Source organism: Microtus oregoni, unplaced genomic scaffold (genome assembly GCF_018167655.1).
Source record: "Microtus oregoni isolate MIOR12 unplaced genomic scaffold, Mior012 000024F_ref0000369, whole genome shotgun sequence".
NCBI classification, from domain to species: domain Eukaryota; kingdom Metazoa; phylum Chordata; class Mammalia; order Rodentia; family Cricetidae; genus Microtus; species Microtus oregoni.
Genome location: NW_024543083.1, coordinates 16,748,401 through 16,772,668, shown reverse-complemented (window position 1 = coordinate 16,772,668; position 24,268 = coordinate 16,748,401). Strand labels below are relative to the sequence as shown.

Below are 24,268 nucleotides of genomic sequence, written 5' to 3'. Positions count from 1 at the left end.
TTTATCAACTTCCCTGTTCTCAAGACTTCTGGAACCAATGATCTCTGCTGCAGCACACATACATGCACATGTACATATACATACATACACATGTGTGATATGTGATGCTTGAGTATTAATATCAGTAGTTAAGCATCTTCTTCACCAACCCCACAAGACTTTCTTCAACATACAGTTGACCCTTGACAGTATTTTTCAGTCTTCAGTTTTGTTTTTAAGAAATCTAAGCGCGCATAAATAACAACACAGACAGCTGTAACCATGGGGCCTCAGCAGGGTGGCTTCAAGACAGACAGAATTGGGTACGCCATCCACCGCCCTCAGGGGCGGGCAGCGTTAGTGGTTTTCCAAAAATTAAACTCATTAAGACATCAGGACATGCTGTTAGCTACCACTTGAAGTAGCAATAGGCAAGGATATAATTCAGCTGCTAAAAATGCTCTCAAAACCAGAATAGCTTTCTGAAACCACACAACCCGCAATTCTAAACCCGAAAGGTGGAGTCCCTGGCTTGGAGCTGTTCCCTTTGATCTTGAAGAACCGCAAGAGAGGCTGGGATGCCTGCCCTGATGATAGTCTTGGCTCCTTAGGAGCACCGATGGGATGCTGAGAGGCTGGTGTGTCTGCTTTGATAACAGTCTTGGCTCCTTCCTAGCTAGCACCAATGGGATGCTCACAGAGGCTCGTGTGCCTGTCGTGATAATAGTCTCGGCTCCTTCCTAGCGCCAAAGGGATGCCCATAGCTTTCTTGCTGTTCCCCCTCTCACTCTCAGATCACTGCTATGAGTTTTAAGATGTCACTTCCTGTCCCCATATGCTCTTAGCCATAGCACAGACCCTCTGCCGGCTGGCAAGTTATTGGCAAGGCAAGATCTGAGCCCCAGAATGCCGGGGCACACAACCATGCTGAAAATTCATGCTGAAGACAAAAAGCTCTCATCCTGGACCAAAAACTAACAAGTTAGAAGTCCCACTACATTCCTGTTCTCCTTGGCTAACCCCTGCCTTACTCAAAGTCTGCCAATGAATGTTTTCTTGGCTCTTATCCTCAATTAACAGCTCTGTGTACACAGTATGGTTTTCATAAAAGTTTTTAAAGAAATATAGCATGAGGTGAGGAAGCTCTAAAATATTTCCTTTCTTAAAATTACCACTTAAAAACACTGTAGGTATATGAATGTTTTGCCTGCATGTATGTATGTATACCGTGTGCATGCCTGGTTCCCACAGAGGCCAGAAAAGGGTGCCATGCCCTGGAACTGAAGGTAAGGATGACTTGGAGCCACCTTGTGAGTGCTAGAAACTGAACCCAGGGGTCCTCTGCAGGAAGAGTGAATGCTCTTAACTGCCTAACCATCTCTCCAGCCTCATTTGCAGTTTTTTTTTCCTGTCCAGGGGAAAGAAGTGGCCGCCAAGAGTTTCCCATGATTCAGGGTCTTGCAGATTAGGAACTGATTTCATCAGGGCAGAGGTGCCCACTACAGCCCACCCGAGGGCCCAGCGGATGCTTCCTCATACAAAACACTCTCGTGTGCAGCCCAGCACAGATAGGCAGACATGGAATCAGAAGCAATTAAAGCAGCAGTGGGCATTACCAGAGTGACTTCTCCACAATTTTGGTCCGGAAAACCTCCTCCTGGTCCAGATTTACGGTGCAATAGCAGTCCCTCATCTTATTTGGCCCCGGGTAGGAAGGAAGATTCTTGGCTTCACCTGAAGAATAAATGGGACACACACCAACTTAGCATGGAATACTCAACATCCTCGCTGTCAGACACGTCATCACACCCACCCCAGGATGCTCAGCACAGTCACCAATCACACATTCTTGAACAGTGGCATCACCTTCGTAGGGAGGCGCGTGCCTTCACCTTGTACACTAGTTCATCCTTTGTATGGTTTGGTTTCCTTACAAATCAAAAGACTGCAATGTTCTGTTGTTGGGCAGCAGGTTCTTATACATTGAAACCTTCCATCCTGGAAGAGGGCTCCTTAAGATTGTGGAAGTTCTAATGGGTGTCTCAGGAAAACTCAGGAAGTAAACAACTCACAAGTCTCCGGAAGTCCCTGAAACGTACCAGGGTCATGAGCTCCCTCCCTCCCAAAGATTATATAAACAGCAAGAGCTGCTTAGAAGAGACCCTCCCTCTTGTGAAGCTGCAAGCCCTGCAGAGCTCTTCGGGTTTCCAGCTTTTGTGAGTTGTCACAACTTGGGGGTGGGGTTTTGGTGATTCAGTGGCTATGAATTGGATTTTGGTGGCCTTCACACTTTGGTCTGTCATCAGCTGACTTTTGGGTGAGTAGATATTTGTTCATTTCTTCCCAGGAGCAATGCCACACAATAGCCAGCAACACAGAGGCACACACTGGTACCTGCCGATACCACTTTGTGTTGGTATTGACAAGCGACACAACCAACCATGCCATGGCAGATGTTCCTCCGAGCTCTATAATCATCTGGGTCTGATAGCACCAACAGCCTTACCCTCCTCAAGCGTCAAGCAGGCATAGATGCTCTGCTTTCTTGAGGAAAACAATTTGGCCAGAACAATGACAACTTACAAACTGATCAGCCAAAAATTCTCCAGAGCATCTAGATGACTTTTAAACTCTTCATTAAGTTTGTTCACCTGAGACATGGAATGGAGGGGAAGGTTAACGGAAGATGGTTTTCAATGAGTGATATTTTTTTTTTGTATCACATTTTCTTTCTGATGTCCCAGAGTGCTTTGGACACCTATGCCAATACATATTATCTCTTGGAGCTGCCCACAGGTCTTAATGTGTATGAGGCTGCTTCCCACAGCAGGACATACAGTCTTGTGGAGCCTGAGTTACTCCTGCCCTGAGAAGACAAGACTCCTGTCTTCCCAGTTCAGACACCCTGGAGTTCACGTGTCTGGGGGTGGGGCTGGGTTTCACTGTACTAGGCCAAGTGCTCTGCAGCTAGCCTTCATTCCTAGCCCTCTTCTTTACATTTTTGTTTTGTTTTCTGTTTGTCCTTTTTGTCTTGTATTTTTCAAGACAAAGACTTTTTCTTTTCTTCTTTCTTTCTTTTTAGTTTTAGTTTTGGTATAAGACAAGATTTCTCAGTAGCTTTGGAGTCTTTCCTGGAACTCGCTCTGTAGACCAAGCTGACATCGAACTCATAGAGATCTGCCTGCCTCTGCCTCCCCAATGCTGGGATTAAAGCATTGGGGGCTGCAGACCCCTAGCCCCTTGACTTTCTTTGCCTGCCTCAGACCCTTTGCCCGTTGTGGTGAACTGAGCAAAACAACTTGTTTACCTGTGCCTGCAGCTGCTCTGAGCACGAGACCCTGATGGCAGGGGAGTGGGTCCTGGTGAGGCTTCCAGCTGAAAGATCCCAAGAGCTGAGGTGTGACTATCAGTTAGGATCCCTATATAAGCTTCCCTGGAGCACAATAAACTTGGCATTCTTGTATCAAAGATGACCTGTGTCCCCGTGTCTCTGTCTGTGTGTGTGTATGTTTTTAAGTCTCCAGCCTAGTTCCCGGCTCACATACCGCCCCTTAGCGCAGGCGCTATGTTAAAGGTGTGCACTACCACGGCCTGGCAAGAGACAGACTCTTGCTAAGTTGTTCAGATTTCCATTGAGTTTGTGATTTAGCTGCCTTAGTCTCCTGAGTAGCCAGGATTACAGTTCTCCACCACCGGGCCCACCTATCCCTGGAGTTCTTAAGGACTCATTGGGGAACCAACTATGACCAACCATGATGCAGAGGAAAACCACCAAGAATGTTTCTTGTAGCCACTCTCACCCTACAAACACGGCTCTCCCAGAACATCCATTTCTTCCCAGGTAGAATAAAGACATGACCAACCTGGTTTGAGGCAGTAAAGCTTAGGCCAGCTTCAACACGTCAAAGATCAACTTCTGCAGGCTCCCTAAGACATGACGGGCTTACACCACATGCATTGTCTGTGTGCCCAAGATGAATTCACGGGAAAGAACAAAGTCCACAGCTTCTACAGGAATGAGCTCCAAGCGATAACCATCCTGCTGGTCTTAGAGCGAGTACTGCAGCTCTGGCCTCACGGAAAAGGAGTTCTCCATCCCTACTTGTGGCTGGGAATTGGTGGCTCCAGAAGAGATCACAAATTTTGAGTTGATACTCTAGTGACTTCCAGGCAAACACCTTACAACGTGAATTAAAGCTTTCCTTTGGAATCTGTTTGCTCTTTGTGTTCTTATGTCTCCGCTTGTTTTTGTTTGTGTGAGCATATGTTTTTACAATGAGTATAGAGTGAAGTGTAGATTGTTAGCCACACGTCGCCCTGTTTCTTGGAAGAAAATGTTCTTTGAAAGTCCCATGGGAGATGGTTTTTGATGGGAGATACAGACCTAATATCCTGTTTATTATCCACAGAAAGTCAAAATAGGAGAATACCAACTGTACTTCCTTAGAAGGATTTCCAGTCAGTCCCCAACAGCTTGTGGGATTAACTTACTGGCAATACACAGTTTGGTCACTACCTAGACAGGGATGGAAACATCCTGATTGCTATGACAACAGCAACCCCAGCCAGCAGACAATTGTCCTGAGTCATCCACTAGCAAGCCACCCTGACCGGGAAGACCAGAACAGTTACACATCTGTCCTGTGTCTTCTCACAGGGTCCCTAGGATGAGAGGCTCTGTCTGCATCATGAAGAATGAGGAACAGTAAGTTATCCCAAGTAAGTAGATCCAGCTGAGAGACAGCAGAACATCTGGCAGCCAGGTGTCAAAGACACACGGGCTGCAGATGCCCAAGTACCCTTCTGCGTTTACAGAGCCTTCTCCATCTCCTCCCAAGCTGCATAGGTTCCTTTCCCATCTTTTAAACTGGCTTATATTTGTTGCACAGTGTTGGTTTTCATAAACACAATTATGCATTATTTCATGTATTCTGACTATATTCACCCCAGTTTTGCTCCTTCCCCTTATTGTCATCCCTTCCTTCTTCCTTCTAGTCCTATTTCATTTCTCAGTCTTCCTTCTGCTTTCATGTCACACACACACATACACACATGCACACACACACACACACACACACACACACACCCCTATAAGGAATTCTAGCAGGGCCAGGCATAGTGACACAAGCCTTTAATCTCAGCACTTGGGAGGCAGAGGCAGTGAATCTCTGTAAGTTCAAGACCAGTGTGATCAACATACCAGGCTCCAGGACAGCTAAAGCCTACATGGAGAGATCCTGTCTCTGATTTAAAAATAAAATAAAATCATCTCTAGGAGCCACAAATAAGAGAAAACATGATAGTTTGTGGTAGTTTGAGCAAGAATGGCCTCATAGGCTCATAGATTTGAACACTTGGTTACTAGGGAGTGGCACTGTTTGAAGGGATTAGGAGGTGTGGCCTTGTTGGAATAGGTGTGGCCATAGGGGAGGAAGTATGTCACAGGACTAGGATTTGGGTTTCAGAAGCTCAAGCCAGGCCCAGTGTCTCTATCTCTTCCTGCTGCCTAGGGATCCAGATGTAGAACTCTCAGCTACTTCTCCAGCACCATGTCTGCCTGTGTGCTACCATGCTTCCTGCCATGATGACAATAGACTGAACCTCTGAACGTGTAAGCCAGCCCCAACGAAATGCTTTCTCTCATAAGCGTTGCTGTGGCTATGGTATCTCTTCATAGCAATAAACACTGACTAAGATAGTATTCACCTTTCTGTCTGGCTTTCTTCAGTTAATCCTCTTCAGTCTCCAGCCCCACCCATTTTTCAGCAACTGACAAAATTCCATTCTTCTTTATGACTGAATAATATTCCATTTGCACATAGACATTTTCCTTACTCTTTGATTTGCTGATGGGTATGGGGGCCGATTCCAGGACTTGACACTTAAGAAAAGGGCTATAGAAAATTTGGGTATGAGCAGGTATCTCTGTGGTATGTCACCTCAGTCCTTGAGATAAGTGCCCAGGAGTAGTAGAGCTGGTCACAGGGTAGTTTTAATTATAGGTTTTCAGGAACCTCCATATTAACTTCCACAGAGGCAGGACAAATTTGCATTCCTACCTGCAGTGTAGAAGGGTTTCTTTTTCTCCACACCCTGGCCAGATTTTGTTGTCTGTTTGAATGACAGCCATTCTGACTGTGGTAAAATGAAATCTCAATATGGTTTTAGCTTGCATTCCCACGCTGGTGGAAAGACGTCTTTTCATGTATGTACTGGTCACCTCTACTCAACTGTTTGAGAGCTGTCTGCTCATTTGATTGACCCATATGTTGACTGGATTGTTTTGGTTTTCTAGTATTTTATTTTTAATTCTGAGACTGGAGCTGCAGACGGTTGTGAGCTACCATGTGGGCACTGGGAACTGAACAGGGCCCTCTAGAAGACCAAGACAGCCAGTGCTCTCTCCCCTGAAGCAGCTCTCTAGCCCCAAGAACCTTTTTAACTACTGATTCAGCTTTCTTGCTTGTTGTATATCTACTTCAGTTGTTTATGTCTTCTTGGTTTAAATTTGGTAGATAATATGTGCCTAGAAATTTATCTATTTTGGCTAGATTTTTCAATTTATTAGAGTGAAGGCTTGCAAAATATGCCCTGATAATACTCTGAAATTCACTGATTTATTTTTTGCAATGTCTCCTTTTTTACCTCCGACTTTATTGCGCTTTCTGTCACTTTCTCTCTCTCTCTCTCTCTGTTTGGTAAGAGTTTGTCGTTCTTATTTATCTTTCTGAAAAACCAACTCCTCATTCCATTGATTCTTTGTATTCTTCTTCCTGTTTCTATTTCATTCATTTCTGTCCCGATCTTTATGGTTTCTTTCCTTTCACTGGTTTTTGGTATAGATTATTCTTTTTCTAAGACCTGGGGTGCATCTCTTGGACTGTTTTCATCACATCAGACATAACCCACCCAGTAGACTGTGCTTTCATTCAGTTCTCAAAATATCAATCCCCCACACCCCTGGTCTCTTCAATGACCCATTCGTCATTCGATAGTGTGTTTTTCAACAATTGTGAGTTTGTGTGCGTTCTGCAGTTTCTCTTGCTATTGCTTTCTAGTTCTACCAGAGAGTCACAATGAACTTTCAGTTTTTTGTGTTTCTTAATACTTGCTTCATGTCCTACAGTGTGGTATATTTTACAGAAAATTCCACAGGCTACCAAGAAGAATGTGTATTATGTAGTGTTTGAGTAGAATATTCTATAGACATCTATTAGGTCTATTCTTTTTTTTTTTAATTTGAAACACGGTCTCACTACAAAGCTCCAGCTGTCCCGGAACTTGTTCTGCAGACAAGGCTGGCCTTGAACTCACAGAGACCCATCTACCTCTGCCTCCCAAGGGCTAGGCTGAAAGACCTGTGCCCGGCCCCTATTTTATCTTATAATGTCATTAAACTCTAAGGTCTCTTTGTTGAGTGTGTGTATGTGTGTGTGTGTGAACTGTTAGTAAGAGTAGGGTATTGAAGTTAACTACTGTGATTGTGTTGAGGTCAATGTGTCCACAAAGATGGTATATGACCACCACATGGATTGCGACAATCTCCAGGGAATAACCCAGAGACAGTTGGGGTGCAGCATTCTTAACTGGGAGGTGTCGTTCTTAGAGCCGTGTGAGTAACCACCCTTGCTACTGCAGCTCCACTGGCCTCCTCCAATCCTTGCTCCCTGCCAAGGGATTTCCCAGACTCTAAAAACCACCACCAGAACTCAGTGGCAGCACTTGAAAGCTAACAAAATGAACCCTAAGCCAGCGTGACCAGAGTCTAAGTTTGGGGAACTGGGAAGGATTGGACTGCTGGCTGAAAGCAGGCTCCCTCCCAGACACAACTGGTAACAGCTCAGAACTGAGGAGGGCAGGAAGGACGGCCGAGAGTCCAGGCTTGTCTGCAGTGCGGACACTGACATCTTTAACTTTGAACCAATCATCAGGCCTCAGAGTTCACATCTGTCAAGACCATGTATTGTAACAACACTGAAGAGTTTTTTCAAAAAGAACATGTTCATGATTGAAATATCCTATTCTTGGAACACATTTGTACTGCCTTATTATTTGAGAAAGTCTAGATTTCTAAATCACACTACCAGGTCTGTGAGCACGCTGAGTTAGAGAGCTCAGGAACCACCAGCCTCCAACACAGAGTGGGCGCCCGGGAAGAGCCTACACAGTGGCCATCGCTACTTCTCAGAGTCCTCAGTTTCCACAAACGGCAGGAAGCTCTTTACAGTGAGAATGACGAGCATCAAGCAAGACTGTTATGTGGAGATTGAGAATGGCAAAAATAAGGGAAATTACATTCGCCCATCCCTAGAGCTGCTGGGAACTGGTATAACATAATTTTATTATCCTATTTTATTAACATGAAATGCACCGGCTCCCCAGGAGGGTTTACCAGACATCTTATGCTAGTGATATTAAATAATGAATCAGACATAATAATGAGTCGTCCATGAAGACTTGTAAAGATGCAGAAATGAGGCCATATTTTCTACCCCCATTAAGAGTAGCAACTGTAGGGCTAGACTACAAATTCCCAGAAAAGGTTTCTCGGCAGAAGAAACGAGTACAAATCAAAGGGGACTTAACTCTGGGTCGCTCTATCCCGCCCAAGACCCAAGCTTGGAAGAATCCTGATATCTCACAGCTGGGCTCCTGCCAGCATCAGTAGGAGGAGTTAGCAGGTCATCAGTCAGCTCAGCAAATTAAGAGGAACAGGCCCCGCCCACCACCCTAGAGGCTCAGCCTGTATCTTTCCTGTGGGACTCAGGCCCTGGAGGCTCAGCCTGCCTACCTCTTCCACTCACTGGACTCTCTCCTGAACCCTGAATCGTAGTGGCCAGCCTGGGCCTCAGCTGGTCTTTGCACTTTGATTCCTGAGCAGCGTGTGGGAAACTAGTATGGAAATTCTCGAGTCCTTCAGATTAGAAACGGAAGCCCTGTGGGAGTACATCAGGAACCAATGTGACTGCTTCTAACTCGTTTAAATATCAAATAAATGAGAGTAGCAATCTGACAATCCAAGGATAATGAACTAAAATAATGGAGACAGGCATTCACAAAAGAAGAGAATGTCTCCATATACACATCCCCAGGAGACGAGGATACACCCACAAGCATTTCGCGTGCAACTATGCCACAGACACCGGGAAGGAACTTGGGGTTCCGCATGACTCCATCCAAATTCACACATAGACAAGGAAATGACCACTCTAGATAGATGTTCCTATTGACACACAGCACAGGTCCACAGGCTCTCTGTATATAGACGTAGATAGATAGATAGATAGATAGATAGATAGATAGATAGATAGATAGATAGATAGATACTGCATATAGACATATGTAGACTATATAGGCTCACTGTATATAGACATTCCTATTGACACACAGCACAGGTCCACAGGCTCTCTGTATATAGACATAGATAGATAGATAGATAGATAGATAGATAGATAGATAGATACTGCATATAGACATATGTAGACTATATAGGCTCACTGTATATAGACATTCCTATGGACACGCAGCACAGGTCCACAGGCTCTCTGTATATAGACGTATATATATGTGTGTCTATACAGACTGTATATAGACCATATAGGCTCTCTGTATATAGACGTTCCTATGAACACACAGCACAGGTCCACGGGCTCTCTGCACTTGAAGGCTAATCCTGTGCTGGGCGTCTGCCACATACCAAACAAAACAGATAGTGACACCTTCAGTTCAGGGCCCAAGATTCCATCTCAGGCATTCATGCTTCACGCTGACAACAGAGGTGGCGCTAGACTTCCCTCAGTACAACCTCTGGAAGTCCTTCACAAAACAAACACCCACAGCACAGCCAGAGTCCAAATTCTACAGGAGGTATGAGTTAAGGGTTTCAGGAACCAGGCATGAATGCTCCTGAGTGGATCAGGGTACAGCCCAGGTTGGCCACACTGGTCTCTGTCAAGAGCTGCTCCTCATAAACCAACTCACAGACGTAGCAGGAAACCAGCGACTCTTGGTTTACGATAAAGGGGTTTTGCATTAAATCGCTCCAGATTTGCATTAAATTTGCTCCGAACACTGCAGCAGATTTTAGTCCTCCCAACCCAGGACACGGGCACTGCCAGCAAACATGTGCAAAGAGCCCGAGCTTAGGCAACCCGAACCGTAGGCTGGCAGAGGAGGTGGGACACGTTTTCACTGCAATGAGTAGAAACACGCCTTGCCTCAGTGGGTAGAGACATGCCTCCCTCGTTCAGAGGCTATGGACAAAGAGCTGGGGTGGGGGTAGGGGGTGGGCAAAGAGAACAGAGTCTCTGCCTACAAGACATGGAGAGATTTGTCTGTACAGAATGAGGCTTTGGGAGGCAGACAGAGGCGTAGGAGGAACAATCCCAACCTTCATGATGCCTAACTCCAGTCAAAGCCAGCACGGGAGGGACCATGCTGAGCTGGGGTGCTGGTGAGCAATGGGCTCTCCAGAGAAAGGGGTGTGTGTGTGTGTGTGTGTGTGTGTATGTTTACACAGGCTTGTCATAGGTTACTCAAGCATCAGTGTAGCACACAGCATACCTGAGATACTAACATGCAGAACACCCTCTATTTAAAAGCAGGTCATTTTTATGAGGCTGACAGCTTCTCACAGTGGCTTCGCTCTTGTCCCCATGACCAACCTGTGCTGCCGTGAAGCTCAGACTGGACTACAGAGCACATAAAATGACTTCAAATGACTTCTTTATCTGAGTGCCATGCAGTCTGTTTGCTGGCCTTACATTCTTCAAGTCGTGTCAATCAGGCCTCTTCCAGCCTCACCTAGGAACACTGACATTGCCCCCATCTGTCAATGGCCCAAGTGACTTGTCAATCAAAGTATCAAATCCTGGAAAGCTCAAGTGTTTTGTTTGTATATTTTGGCTTTTTTGGCTTGCTTGTTCGTTTGTTTGTTTGTTTGGCTGGTTTTGGTTTTTCAAGGCAGGATTTGTGTGTGGTGTGTGTGTGTGTGTGTGTGTGTGTGTGTGTGTGTAGCCCTGGCTGTCCTGGAACTCACTCTGTAGACCAGGCTGGCCTCGAACTCACAGAGATCCACCTGCATCTGCCTCCCTGAGTGTTGGGATTAAAGGCGTGCGCCACCACTGCCTGGCTTATGTTTTTTTGTTGTTGTTGTTGTTTTTGATTTTGTTTTTTTTTAGATTGGTGCCAGTCACGGTGTGACAACTTCAGATGCCAGACCTAATTTACACTCACATTTTCTCCACCATTTTCTAAGCTCAGACCATCGAAAGACAACCTGCCACCAAAGAGCCTAATGTACCCACACTCGAGCTGCCACTGGGTCCAATTCAGGTAGGTGGGATACACGCAACGGTGCCAGAAGGTGAACCATCCAGGGAATGGCAGCTGGGTACCTAGCACCTTCCCTCTGGATGCAACATAGTGTGTTCAAGACCACACTGCAGATCCTACACTGAACTGTGTGCGTCAGCAGATCAAGCACTTTCTGGAGATCCCGACCGACGGGTTAAACGAGTTACCTCTGTGTATGCCCTCGATGTGTGCTTAGAACCTGCCTGGGAACTGAAACGGGTGATGTACAACATAGACTCCTGGGATGACAGTGGCACGCGCCCCTGTGGAAGCGGACACAGGCACCCACAGAAAGCAGGCATGCTGGCCCACCTATCTGCCGAAAGATTTATGTTGGAGGGCCACAGGGCAGGTCTGCCATCAAAGCCACTGTACCATGTGGGCGCCTGTTTCAGAGATACCATTTAGTGAAGAAAAGACTAGCTTGAGGGGCCGATATCATGTTCTGTCATCAAATACCCGGAGGGAGAAGGCAGCGACCTCCCCACATCAAAGGAGAATACAGTCTCCTTACAGTAAGCCTCCCACTGTTAGCTATCAGCCTGTAGGCCTTCCAAATACAGGGAGGGATCACGGGGGTCCACAGCTGTCCCAAACTGTAGCCCCAGGTCAGTAAGTCTGCAGAGGGCTCTATCCTGCCGTCTGCAGGAGGGTCAACCTAATAGAGTTGTATTACCACATCCCATCTGGCCTTCAGGGCCTATCCATACTGCAGAAGCCACAGAAGGAACCTACTCATACACAGTCCTATAAGCTCAAATCTGAATGATGTGGGAGGCCTGTCCTGACCCTGGACCCATCACAACGTTGTCAGGACTACTCTGCTCTGTCCTGATTCCTGCAGAGGGGAAGCAGGAACCTTTCTCTGGTGTCTGGTCTGGTCTTCTTATGCCTGTGCCCACCTCCACCAGCCATGGCACCCAGCAGTGTCATGGGAGTAACTGGCTTCCAGCAAAGTCAGAAAAGTGTTGGCACCGTAGTCTTTGATGGTGCTCACTGGGTAGGGCTGTGGCCCAGCTTCCTGTGTGCTGGGCACCTGCACTGTCTACCAGCGAAGGACAAGCCATCTGAGCTCCGGGGAGCTAACCGAGCCAGAGTATTGACTCCAATCCTTAAGCAGATCCAGGTACATTTTCAACACTATTGAAAATCAGATGCCATTATCATTGTACTTAGGAAGCTTCACACCGCCATGCACACACATGACACACCCAGGACAGGGTTACAAAGCTCCATGCATAACAACTGCTATTAGTGATGGGCATCTTTCGGGAGCAGAAGTAATCATCCTGCCTTTGAACAAGAAACTACTGTGTACGGCTTTGCTTTCCAACACCCGTGGTGGGTGCTCTACTCTGGTTACAGTGCCCTGCCCATCCTGGGCTCCAGAACTATATCACCACCACCAACCTCAGGTCCAGCCCAACTAACAGAGGCTCCTATCACTGTCCTCCAGCCCAAGGCACTTCTTGTGTAACCCTAAACTGCCTCCTTCCCTCTCAAAGCTTAACCCTCAGAGGAAATTTATAGTCAGATACTCGAAGCTCCTGAGTTTGGGAGCTGGGAAGCCAAACTAGTCTACATCTGTGGGTCCTAACTAATCTCTGTCTTTGTGCTGAATGCTGCTCCTTAAATAAATGAATAAGTAGGTAGAAAGGAAGGAAGGAAGGAAGGAAGGAAGAAAGGAAGGAAGGAATAAAGGCCGGAAGAGGCCCAGACAACAACAAAGATTGTCACTCCTGCTGGGAAGCTACAGCTCTCCCAGCTGCAAGCAATCGCGCCTGGGATCCAGGTCCCTCCTGTCTCCTGTGAGGCTCTCTTCAAGTATCCTGTTGGCATCAGTCACTGCACAGCAATTTCTAGAGAGTTGTCACTAAGCCAGAGGGGTGGGACGCTCAAGGTGGCTGTAAAGGAAGGAAAATAAAAGGAAACTGAGTGGGCAGGAGGATGACGGGGATGACGGGGCTAAAAAGGGAACAGCGTTGGGAGGCTAAGGCTAATACAACACAGAAGCTCTCAAAAGACACAGCACCCCAGGAAGGCGCTCTGAAGAAAACCGCCTTCCCGGGGATGTCTGTGCCCCCTCAGGAATGACTGGAGGGCAGGGAGGTGACAGGAGGTGCCAGAATAACACAGGCCAGGGCAAAGTGCCGAGTGTGAGCAAGAACATGCCCGTTTTCCGTGGAGGAGCCTCACAGAGGAACGCCTGCCTGCTCCTGAGGAAGCAGATGTGAGGACGGCAGCCAACTGTAAACACACCACCCAGCAGCCACCTGTTCTCGCAGTAAGGTGTGTGGGACACGCTCTATGGAGCTCTCGTGTCTTGGGTGCTGGGGGTTTTTGTTTTTTGTTGGTGGATATTTCTGTTTTTGGAATCAGCTCTACCGAGGCAGCATTTGAACACCACTCAGCACAGAGCTGACTAGTTCCCAGGGTAGCCGCGGAGTTGTGCAAGCATCACCAAAGCCAATGGTGAGAACGTTCTCGTCCCCCGGGAGAGGCCAGTCCTGCTTGGTGCCACTTCCCCTTCCCTTCCTCCAGCCCTGAACCCAACACAACGTGGTGACGTTTCTTCTCAGGGTTCGGTTACATTATAGTGGCTCACAAATGAGCAGGGTTTCTCCGCTTCTCATGCCGTACACTATTCTACAGCATGGATGGACCACTGTGATGGATGTTTAGGCTGGAGCCAGTACAGTGCTTTCACAGCCCCAGAATGCACGGAAGAAAACACTCAGCCAGGGAGGTCCAAGATGAAACCAAGTGCGGTCACACCCCTGCTCCCTCGCTCGAGAACAGTCATGGCACCAGCTCCTACCTCCTCAACAGCCAGCCTCCCTGCCATTTCTCTCCTCCAAGCTGTCTGCTGGCTCCCTGCTGAGAGAGAGGGAATGAAGCCAGCTGCCACCTTCACTGCCCAAACTCAAGTCTTTTCTGCATCTACAACTAAGCCTATTTTCTTTAAAAGTCAAACAAAATGTCATCTACAACATCACCACCATCCAACCGTCTGCTGAGAACCAAGTGTTAAGCATGTCCTCTTTAGGGGCTCCTGGAACCCATGATAAATCCCACGCCCCAGGCCAGAGAGATGGCTCAGTGGTTAAGAGCACTGGCTGCTCTTCCGAAAGACCCAGGTTCAATTCCCAGCAACCACATGGACACTTACAGCTATCTGTGTTCCACAAGACCTGACACCCTCTTTTGGCCTCTGAGGGCACCAGGAACGCACGTGATACACAGAACAGGCAAAAACACCTAGACAAGAAATATTAAGACATTTTTTAAAACTCTCAAGCATCATTTTGTGATGCGGCCCTAGTCATTGCAGTTCTGTCCAGCTGTTGACATCTGTCTCACTGGCACCACCCATCCCTTCCAGTCTTGCTTGTCCCTCCTCTACCACAGGTAGGGTAAAAGACAGGTATCTCTACTGCCCACGGGGCCTGGTTTGGGATCCCGTTTGCTGGTTTGACAATGTTTGGATTCCAGTTTCAGTCATTCTTTCACATCCCTGCAGACGAAATCCCATGATCGAGTTCTTTAAAGACATCATGAAACTCACATCTCTGCAAGTATGGGAAGTAGAGAGAGTCTGCTAAGGTTCTACAGCTTAGCCTTCTCTGGAAATGGGCACTTGGGTTATTTTCCGTCTTTTCCTGTAGAGTCCATTTCTGGGTAATAAATTCCTAGACTTAAAACATCTGGCACAAAATCTGCTTAAATGACCACATTGCCAGACGACTGGCAATACCACACCGGCTCTCGCACGCCCGTCTCTCTGGTGTGCATTATGATGTGTCTGTTTAGTGCAAGGAACTTATTTTAAGGGCTCTAACTCCATTTCATTAATTCAAAAGTCAAACCCATTCCCTGGTCAGCAGTCTAGATTACTTATATATGACATTTCTCTCCAGCTCTTTCTTCCTCCTTGGGACGATGGACAGCTACAAAGGGAGGCCGCGCACAAAGTACCTAATGGGACCATCAAAGACACAGTTTAGGGGAGCTAAAACCATCTTTACTATCAAAGTTCTCATCTCCCCAACATCTTCTGGGCAATCATTTCCTAAATGACTAAAGCATCCAGGCATATGTCCGCCTGGGGGCCCAAAGTCATGCCTCCTGGGGCCATAGGGTCCCTGCCACCTCCCTGGAGCTCCCCCTCCCCCGACAGCCATAGATTTCTGACAAGCTGCCACATAGACTTGTAGCAAAGGCTCCTCTGGGGTGCACATCATTGGTTCTGAGTCAAGGAGCCAGAGCTAGGAAACTCCTTGCATTTGGGGAATCAGTCACCAGGGCACTGAGATTGGGACAGATTAGAAGGCCATAACCCCAAGGCAGGAACAGCATTGTCAAAACAATGTTAATGATAGTATAAGGTATAAAACATTCCCTTTGATATTAATTCGCTCTTTAATAAGATAAGAAGTCACCCGTCCCTTACACCCACTTTTTTAAAATCCTTTTCCCTGGTCCCTGAATGTACTGAGGGAAGAGCCTCATCTCCTCCCTCATGCCCACGGCCTGCTGCTTTAAACACTGAAGATGCCCTGAAGAAGCTTCATGGCAATTGCAGCTGCTTTTTGCAGGTACAATCCCAGCCTGCCCCCACCCCAGACTCAACACCAGCAAGGACTATCTCAAATAGCTTGTGAAGTAACTTTTCGCTGTTAAAAGCCTCTATTCGCGCGGCTGTTTTCATCTAGACCAGAGGGGAAGCACTTCCTCTGGGGGGTCCAGCTGAAGGTCTGTCATGGTACAAACACAGACTGCTGGGATGGGCTCGAGCTCAGCGGCTGGTGGAAATACTGCCTTCGTTGGCATGAGGGGTTTGCTGTGATTGGTGCAAATGTTTATTCTTTAGCTTTCTAAACAGGCTTTTTGGCTCACTTGGTGAGCAGACTGGGAGACACCTTCCGGTAAGGCTTCTCTTGGTGTAACAAACGTTTCTTGAAAGTGGTCTCTTCTTGTTTACTTCTGTGGAGCTGGCCGCTCAGGAAGAAGATGCAGGGGCAGCTCCAGCAGCGGCAGGAAGGTCAGGCAGAGAGACCCAGCTGCTCCAACAGACACAGAATAGGGGGAACCCAGAAAATAGTTCTGGTATCACTAGAGGTGAGAGGGACCCCTCGGGCTAGGTTCAGAAGTGATAGTGTTAACAGCTGCCGAGGGCCAAGGAACCCCAACTTCCTGAGCCTACACAAGAGCTAAATATTTGTAGCGCTGAACGTCCCAATCCCTGAAGCCTGCCCAAGATCACATGCACACCTGTGACAGCTCCCACCTGCCTGGGGCCGATCCCACCTGTCTGGTTTGTCCTCACTGCTGTCACAGGCCAAGAAGAACAAACAGTACCAAAGACCAGCCCTGGGAGAGCTTCCCCACCTATGACTTCTGTCTAGGTAGAGTGAAAGAGCCCCAGTCCTGTGGGGACACTATCAAGGCCTAGTCCTGACCTGGGGACACGGGTTCCCTCCTGTGACATGCCTGCTTCCCTCTAGAGAGAAAACCTCTTCCTCTGAGATCAAACAGAACTGCACTCTCAGCTCTTCTGCCCTCTAATCTGGGGACTACTTGCTTCTTTCTGTTCTTCCCACACCATTATCTGAAAGAGTCACGGATCAGACGTGAGAAAGAAAGATATTTGGATGTCAAAAGGTTTTAGCAACCACCCCTCCCCCTTCTACTCCGAACATCAGGTGATAAAAAAAAAATCTAGAACAAATAATACATGGATGGCATCTACTTCATCCGAAGCCTCTGACCAGAAGGGAAATCCGCTTATTTTCAAGCAGATGACAGGATGTCTCATGGAACTCGATGTCAGCCGCACACTATCCAGGCTTAAGGAACCCTGAGCACTGCTCCAGCCAAAGCCAGGTTTTCCATGAAACACAAAACAGGTGGGTTTCTCAGCCATCCTGTTGGAAGTTCAGGCTACCTGGGACAATTCTTGGGAGACTTTCCCAAGAGCAAGAACAGAAAGGACATGCACAGTGCAACTTGGAGCGCCTGTGCAGCCAGGGCCAACACGCATGTGTGACATTCGTGAAGACACAGAGCCAACACACATGTGTGACATTTGTGAAGACACAGAGCCAACACACATGTGTGACATTCGTGAAGACACAGAGCCAACACGCATGTGTGACACTGGTGAAGACACAGAGCCAACACACATGTGTGACATTCGTGAAGACACAGAGCCAACACACATGTGTGACATTCGTGAAGACACAGAGCCAACACACATGTGTGACATTCGTGAAGACACAGAGCCAACACACATGTGTGACATTCGTGAAGACACAGAGACAGCTACACAGTCACACTGTCCCAACAACACTGCACTTGGCAATGAGCAGAGAGGCCATGCTCTCATTACAAGCCAGTAGATTCTCCCCTCCCCTCCCCTCCCCTTCTCTCCTGTCTCCTCCCCTCTCTTTCCCTCCTCTCCCCTTCCCTCCTGTCTCCTCCTGTCTCCTCCCCTCCTCTTCCCTCCCCTCCCCCTTCCCTCCCTTGCTGTCAGCAGACAGAGGCAGGACTAAGTAGACAAATGACTCTGGTGACAGAGAAAGACCTAGTTGTCACAACCCCATGAAACCCTAGTAATCTCTGACACTTGGACACTCAGTTGTCTCTCTAAGGGCGTGTTCAACATTCCTACCCCCACCACACAAACACACAACACCTACCCCACCATGGACGGAAAGCAGCATCAAGTGAAGAACAGCCAACAATACTGGTGTCTGGGAACAAAGACCTCAGACCATAAGAAGACTAAATAAGAAGGGTTACCCACAAGATGAGAGCAGTAGCTGCCAAGTCACAAGTCCTTAAGAGTCTAGAATGTACTGTGTGTGGTGTGTGGATAGAACCCAGGGCCTCACACAAGCTTAGCGCGTGCTCTACCTTGGAGCCACACTCCTAGCCCTAGAATTCAACTTTAAAAACTTGTGCGCCTCAACAAAGGAAACCAAACTGAAAGAGAGAACAAAACAAAACAAAAACCCAAGGACCTAAACAAACACTTCCTCAGAGAAATACAAAGTGCCAGTGTCATTAGTCATTACAAAAATCTCAACCCAAACCACAAGATAACAGTTCACACCCACGGAGGGCAGCTACAATTTAAAAGAGAAAAACAGAAGAAACAAGCGAGCAAAGCAGAGGATGGGGAGAAGCCGGGACATTGCTGCCAGGACATAGCTAGACAAAGACACTGTAGAAAGTGATCCTACAGGACCCCAGTTACATGAGGACCTCACTGGACCCACAGACCCCCTCCCCGCTATTCAGGAGGAGGGAAGAAAGGAGAGGGGGAGAGAGGGAGGCAGGGAGGGAGGCAGGGAGGGAGGCAGGGAGGGAGGCAGGGAGGGAGGCAGGGAGGGAGGGAAGAAAGGAAAAATTAAATAAATGTTGAAATAAAATTGTGCCTATGCTTAGACACAAGAGCCAGCAGGTGGGAATAACCGAAGTGCCAGCTGATGCAGGAGTTGACAAATCATAGCCAATCATACAGACAGGCAGGGATGTTGCTACTTAAAGTGACAGAATATTCTGGAAGTGATTTTTATGAAATAATAAAATTAACTAGTGGCCCACGGTGGCACTACTCAGTAAACGGTTGGTGGGAATCGCACACTTCAAAGCGAGTGGGTTACTGCTTCGGTTTTCGGAATTTTATGCTCTGTGTCATCTGCAAAACTCTTGTACATTTTTATTTTATGTGTGTATGTGTAGTGGGTACATGTTTGTGAACAGACAAGAGGCCCGAGATCCACTTTGAGGGTTGTTCCTCAGGAGCTGTCCACCTTGTTGTTTGAGACAGGGTCTCTCAGTCCCTGGAGCTCACCAAGTAAGCTCCGCTGGCCGACCAAGGAGTCCTGGGGACCTGCCTGTCTTCATCCCCACAGTGCTGGTGCTACAAATACACACCACAACGTTCGGCTTTTTGATGTTGGCTCTGGGGTTCGAACTTGGGTCCCAACGCTTGCAAGACAAACACTTTACTAATTAAGCCACCTCCCCAGCCCTGGCGGTTACGTCCATATTGACAGAGGCCATCACCCACCCACATGACTTCAGGCTCCTTACACCAGCTCATATTCTAATCCCCATCTCTGTAAGGAACCACAAAGCGTGGAGAGAAACACATGTTTGGGTGTTTATTTCTAGCTTTCTTGTTGTCACATGCCTGGTGGGATATGACGACAGACATTCATTAAGCTCAGCCCATGGGTTCTCACAGACACAGCCGGCAGTGAGGATGGCTCCAGCTGAGATACCAGCCCCCTCTAACACCCTCCCTCCCGGCTCAGCACGTTTCAGAATTCTAGAACCTCTCCTTGCCTCTTCTCACATGCACGGAAATGGAGTACTGCATCTTCAGTGATGAACTGAACTGGTAAGAAACCCCGTCTGTTTCAGCGAGCCATTCATGAAGCCGCCAAGTAAGTTATTACTTTGTATCTCCTGGGTTCTCATGTGATGACTTGGTCCCCTATGGCAGTCAGAAGGTAACTGCGCAGGCTAGACTTATGTCAACTTGACACAGGTTAGAGTCATCTGAAAGGAGGGAACCTCAATTAGAAAATGCCTCCATAAGATCAGGCTGTAGGCAAGTCTGTAGGGCATTTTCTTAATTAGTGATTGATGGAAGAGGGCCCAGCCCATGGTGGGTGGTGCCACCCTGGACTGGTAGTCCTGGATTGATGTGGGAGGTCCTTCTGTCTATGTGTCACTTTTATTTTTAATGAATAAAGAAACTGGCTTGGCCTGATAGAGCAGAGTAGAGCTAGGCAGGGAAAACTAAACTGAATGCTGGGAGAAAGAAGGTGGAGTCAGGAGAAGCCATGTAGCCCTGCTGGAGACAGACACGGGAACTTAAACCTGTAAACCACAGCCTCATGACGATACACAGATTAATGGAGATAGGTCAGTTTACGACATGAGTTAGCCAGAAATACGCTTAAGATATTGGCCAAACAGTATTGCAAATAATATGGCTTCTGTGTGGTTACTGCAGGGCTGAGCAGCCAGGAACAAACAAACAGCCTCCATACACCACTGGGTTCGATAAGAAAGCAGGCTGAGCAAGCCATGGGGAGCAAACCAGTAAGCAGCACCCTTCCACGGCCTCGGCATCACCTCCTGCCTCCAGGTCCCTGCCCTATTTGGTTCCTGTCCTGTTTGTTTTTGACACTGAACTATGATACAGAACTGTGAGTGAAATGAACCCTCTCCTCCACAAGTTGCTTTGGTCATGGTGTTTCGTCATAGCAACAGTGACCCTAAGACAGTAGCTAATCTAAGAAAGAAATTTTTACACTTACCTTTTACTGAGATGTAATTCACATGCATACAATCCTCCCTGTTAAAGTGTGCACTTTGGAAGCCCTGAGTGTGTCACAGAGCATAATCTCCCTGTGTAAGGCTGCTCACCACCTGAGGAAGCAGCCCATTGCCACCAGCATCGCCCTCGACCTCAGGATGAAATCCACACTTTTACGTTGTTTCGGTGGATTTGCTAGTGCCACGGCCATTTCACATCAACGGACAATATGTGGTCTTCATACCCAACTTCTGAAAAAGTACTGTGTTTCTAGGCTCTGTCACGTCCTGGCCTATCTAGGGTTTCACTGCATTGGTGGCCATAGTCACCACAGCACAGGACAAAGAGTAGATTTAGGCCAAAGCACCATGGTCAAAAGTTCTCACAAATCAGGGGGGTTCAGCTATGGTCCAGAGGTAAGGCATTTGCCATCAAATCCAAGGAATGTGGGGTGAGTCATCTGGCCTCTCAGAGCCACGGTTTTTCCACCTGTAAGTGAAGTGACTGGCCATCAGGCAACTAAGTGTCTTCTGTTGCTGTGAGAAGACACCATGACCAAAGCGACTTATCAGAGGGCTAGAGTCCTTAACCATCATGGTGGGGAACATAGCGACACGCAGCAGACATGGTTCTGGAGCAGTAACCAAGACCTCACAACTGGATCAAGTGGGAATCAGAGGGAGGCACCAGGAATGGTGTGAGCCTTTTGAAACTTTGAACCCCTTCCCCAGTGACATGCCTCCTCCAACAAGGCCACGCCTCCTAATTCTTCCAAACAGTTCCACCAACTGGAGACCAAGTGTTCAAATAGGTGAGCCTGGGGGTGGAGGCATTCTCATTCAAACCACCACTCTGAGTTTCTTTCCAACCCTACGGGTTCTGTGGTTTAATGTAGGTAGACTGAACCCAGTCCTGTGCCTCTCTCCATGCAGCAAGAAATGTCATTGCACTCAAAGTCAGGGCAAAGAGCTACTACAGTAAAAACAAGACAAAACAAAACCATGACCTAGCCAGATGCTGTAGCATTTGCCTGTGATCTTAGCTGCTTAGAAAGACAAGGCAGGAAGACCATAATGTCAAAGCCAGCCTGGAATCCACAGCATGACTCAATCTCAAAGGACAACTTAAAAAAAAATCTTCTTTGTTCCTGCCGGCTAACTCTGCCACTCGTTTTCCACTTCACATATATTAGAGTCCTCACAGCAAAAGGCCGACAGGTTTGCACATCTTCTATCACAAACACCCAAGGGTTAGTACTCCCGGACAAACTTCCTGCCTGAGAGTGACAGCCCTGTCTCATGCCTGAGGAGTGTACAGTCTGCCAAATCAGGACCATCCCCCTGCCTCACGTGACATCTATGAATTGTTCTTCCCTCTCAGTGCCATCTGCCCCTTGCCAGACCCTTGACATGGCTTGATGCCCAACATCCAGCTCTCAGCATCCTGCATCCCACCTCACAGATTATGCCCAACACCCAGCTCCCAGCATCCTGCATCCCACCTCACAGATGATGCCCAACACCCAGCTCCCAGCATCCTGCATCCCACCTCACAGATGACGCCCAACACCCAGCTCCCAGCATCCCACATCCCACCTCACAGGACGGACTCTCCTTCATTTCTATACAACGACTCCCACCCAGAATAACCAGATCCCTAGACAGGAAGAGTTGCTGCTTCCCAATAAACCCACACCCCACACCCTCTGCTCGCTCTTACTCTCCTAGTATGTGTACAGCACACTGACTTAGGGAGGGCTCGTCACCCTCATGGTGTCTCCTCAAAGACAGGCAAGAGTCTCTGCTGCCTCCAGCCAAGCTCTACTCCCAGTCAACAAGGAAGCCCCCAACCAGTGCGTGCCCGCCTATGCCCAGGCAGACAGATACACGTTTTTCCCCTAGACAATCCTGCACACATTCCCCTTGGCAGCCCATACACTTCTAGTCACACCCTTCCCTCTTGCTGATACCTCCAGCCACTACATCCCCGGGTATGAGTCCTCTCCCCCATTAGGCTTCTCTGGGCATCCACCAGACCCAGAACCGCCTTGGTCCCTGAGTTCCCTCAGGAAGCTGTCATTGTCACCTGTCTCAGGCCTCACAACTCCTGCACAGAGCAGCTGCACCTCTGGTATCACTTCCTTAGACCAAGCATTTCTCACCAAACCGCTGCCTGAGCATCTCCAGAGCCGAGCGGTAACTGCTGAAGGGTCAGAGACCTGAAAGACCTTTGACTTGTCCCTTTGCCTGCTTCAGCTACCTGAGCAAAAAAGTCCTCTGATTCGGTTAGCAGATCAGTCCTCAGCGACCCACTAGCTGAGTGGTGGAAAGGAGACCAGCGCTATAACCGGCCTTCCCACCCTATGCCTAGCTTCGGGAAGCAGATCCAAACAGGACAACGTCACTGCGCCACCACGCCCTATAGTAGCAGGCAGCAGCCTATCCTCCATGTACACACGCAAGCAAGCTTCACTTGGCTAAAAGACTGTTCCAAGTTCCCAAAATGATTTTTTAGCACTCTGAAGGGAAACTGCCATGTTTCTGTGTGGACACCTGCATTAGAAGGCCCCTGGGCTCTTCCGCTTGAGGCCAGATTCACAGCCCTGAGCACCCTTTCTTTTTAACTTGTTAGACCGAGGGAGGCACTGAAGAGTCAGAAGACTTGCACACGTCAGAACTCTGGTTTAACCTCCCTACTCAGATCCCCACCCCCATGGGTGTGGTATGTGTATGTGCACGTGAGCACACACAGACACACACACACACACACACACACACATGTGAGCGCGCATGCGTGTGGAGGCTCAAGGTTAGTCTCAGGTGCTGCTCCTCAGGAGCCATCACTGGGCCTGGGGGCTCCCTGATTAGGTTAGAGAGGCTGACTGGTGGTCTCTGGGGATCTACTTGTCTCTGTCTCCCCAGAGCTGGAATTAGAAGCACACTGTGCTCACCTTTGAACGTGGCCCTGGGGACAGAAGTTGGGTCCTCATGATTATATGGCAAGTGTTTTGTCTCCCCAGCTTCCATCCTGCTCTTGTTGAGAGAGTCTCAGGTATCCCAGGATGCTTGCAACTGGCTCTGCGGCTGGGGGTGACCTTGCACCTGATGCTCCCGCCTCTACCTCCCGGAGCACAGGTTACAGGCACCACACTTGGTCTGTGTAACGCTAGGGGATAGAACACAGGCTTCAAATATGCCAGCAATGCCCTCTACCAACCTCAGACCATCTTCTCTGGAGAACTGAAGGCCAGCCCAGGGTCAGGCTGGCCCTGCCCCTTCTGTCCCTTGGAGGGGGCCTCCATAGTAGAACAATTCATGGCTTCTGTTTCCGATCATAAGTAAGTTTGCAATAATAAACACTGATCATTCGAACCTCTGATGTGTCATTTCTTGAGACTGTTCAGAACATTAATTCACTTCTACAGGGCCTCTTAAACACGCGTTTAAGGGAGAAAAGGAATGATTTGGAGCCAGCACTAGCTTTTCTGCAGAATTTTGGCTTGGCAGACTCTGGTCCCCGTGCCAGCTCCAAGACAGATTAAGCGAGGAAGTGTCACCTTGTTCTCTGATACGATCTGGCCTCTGGCAAATAGGTGGG

At 48.1% G+C, this 24,268-nt stretch overlaps 1 protein-coding gene across 3 annotated transcripts in view; it reads right to left on the bottom strand.

Moving 5' to 3' along the window:
- Positions 1-24,268, bottom strand: part of Rasa3 (RAS p21 protein activator 3) — a 98,940-nt gene that overhangs the window by 54,567 nt on the left and 20,105 nt on the right. For 2 of the 3 annotated variants that reach the window (XM_041673948.1, XM_041673949.1), the window contains exon 2: positions 1,596-1,713. The exons of the other annotated variant lie outside the window; for it this stretch is intronic. In XM_041673948.1, coding sequence (XP_041529882.1) covers positions 1,596-1,713 — 118 coding nt within the window. The remainder of the gene's footprint in view (positions 1-1,595; positions 1,714-24,268) is intronic. 3 annotated transcript variants of the gene reach the window in all.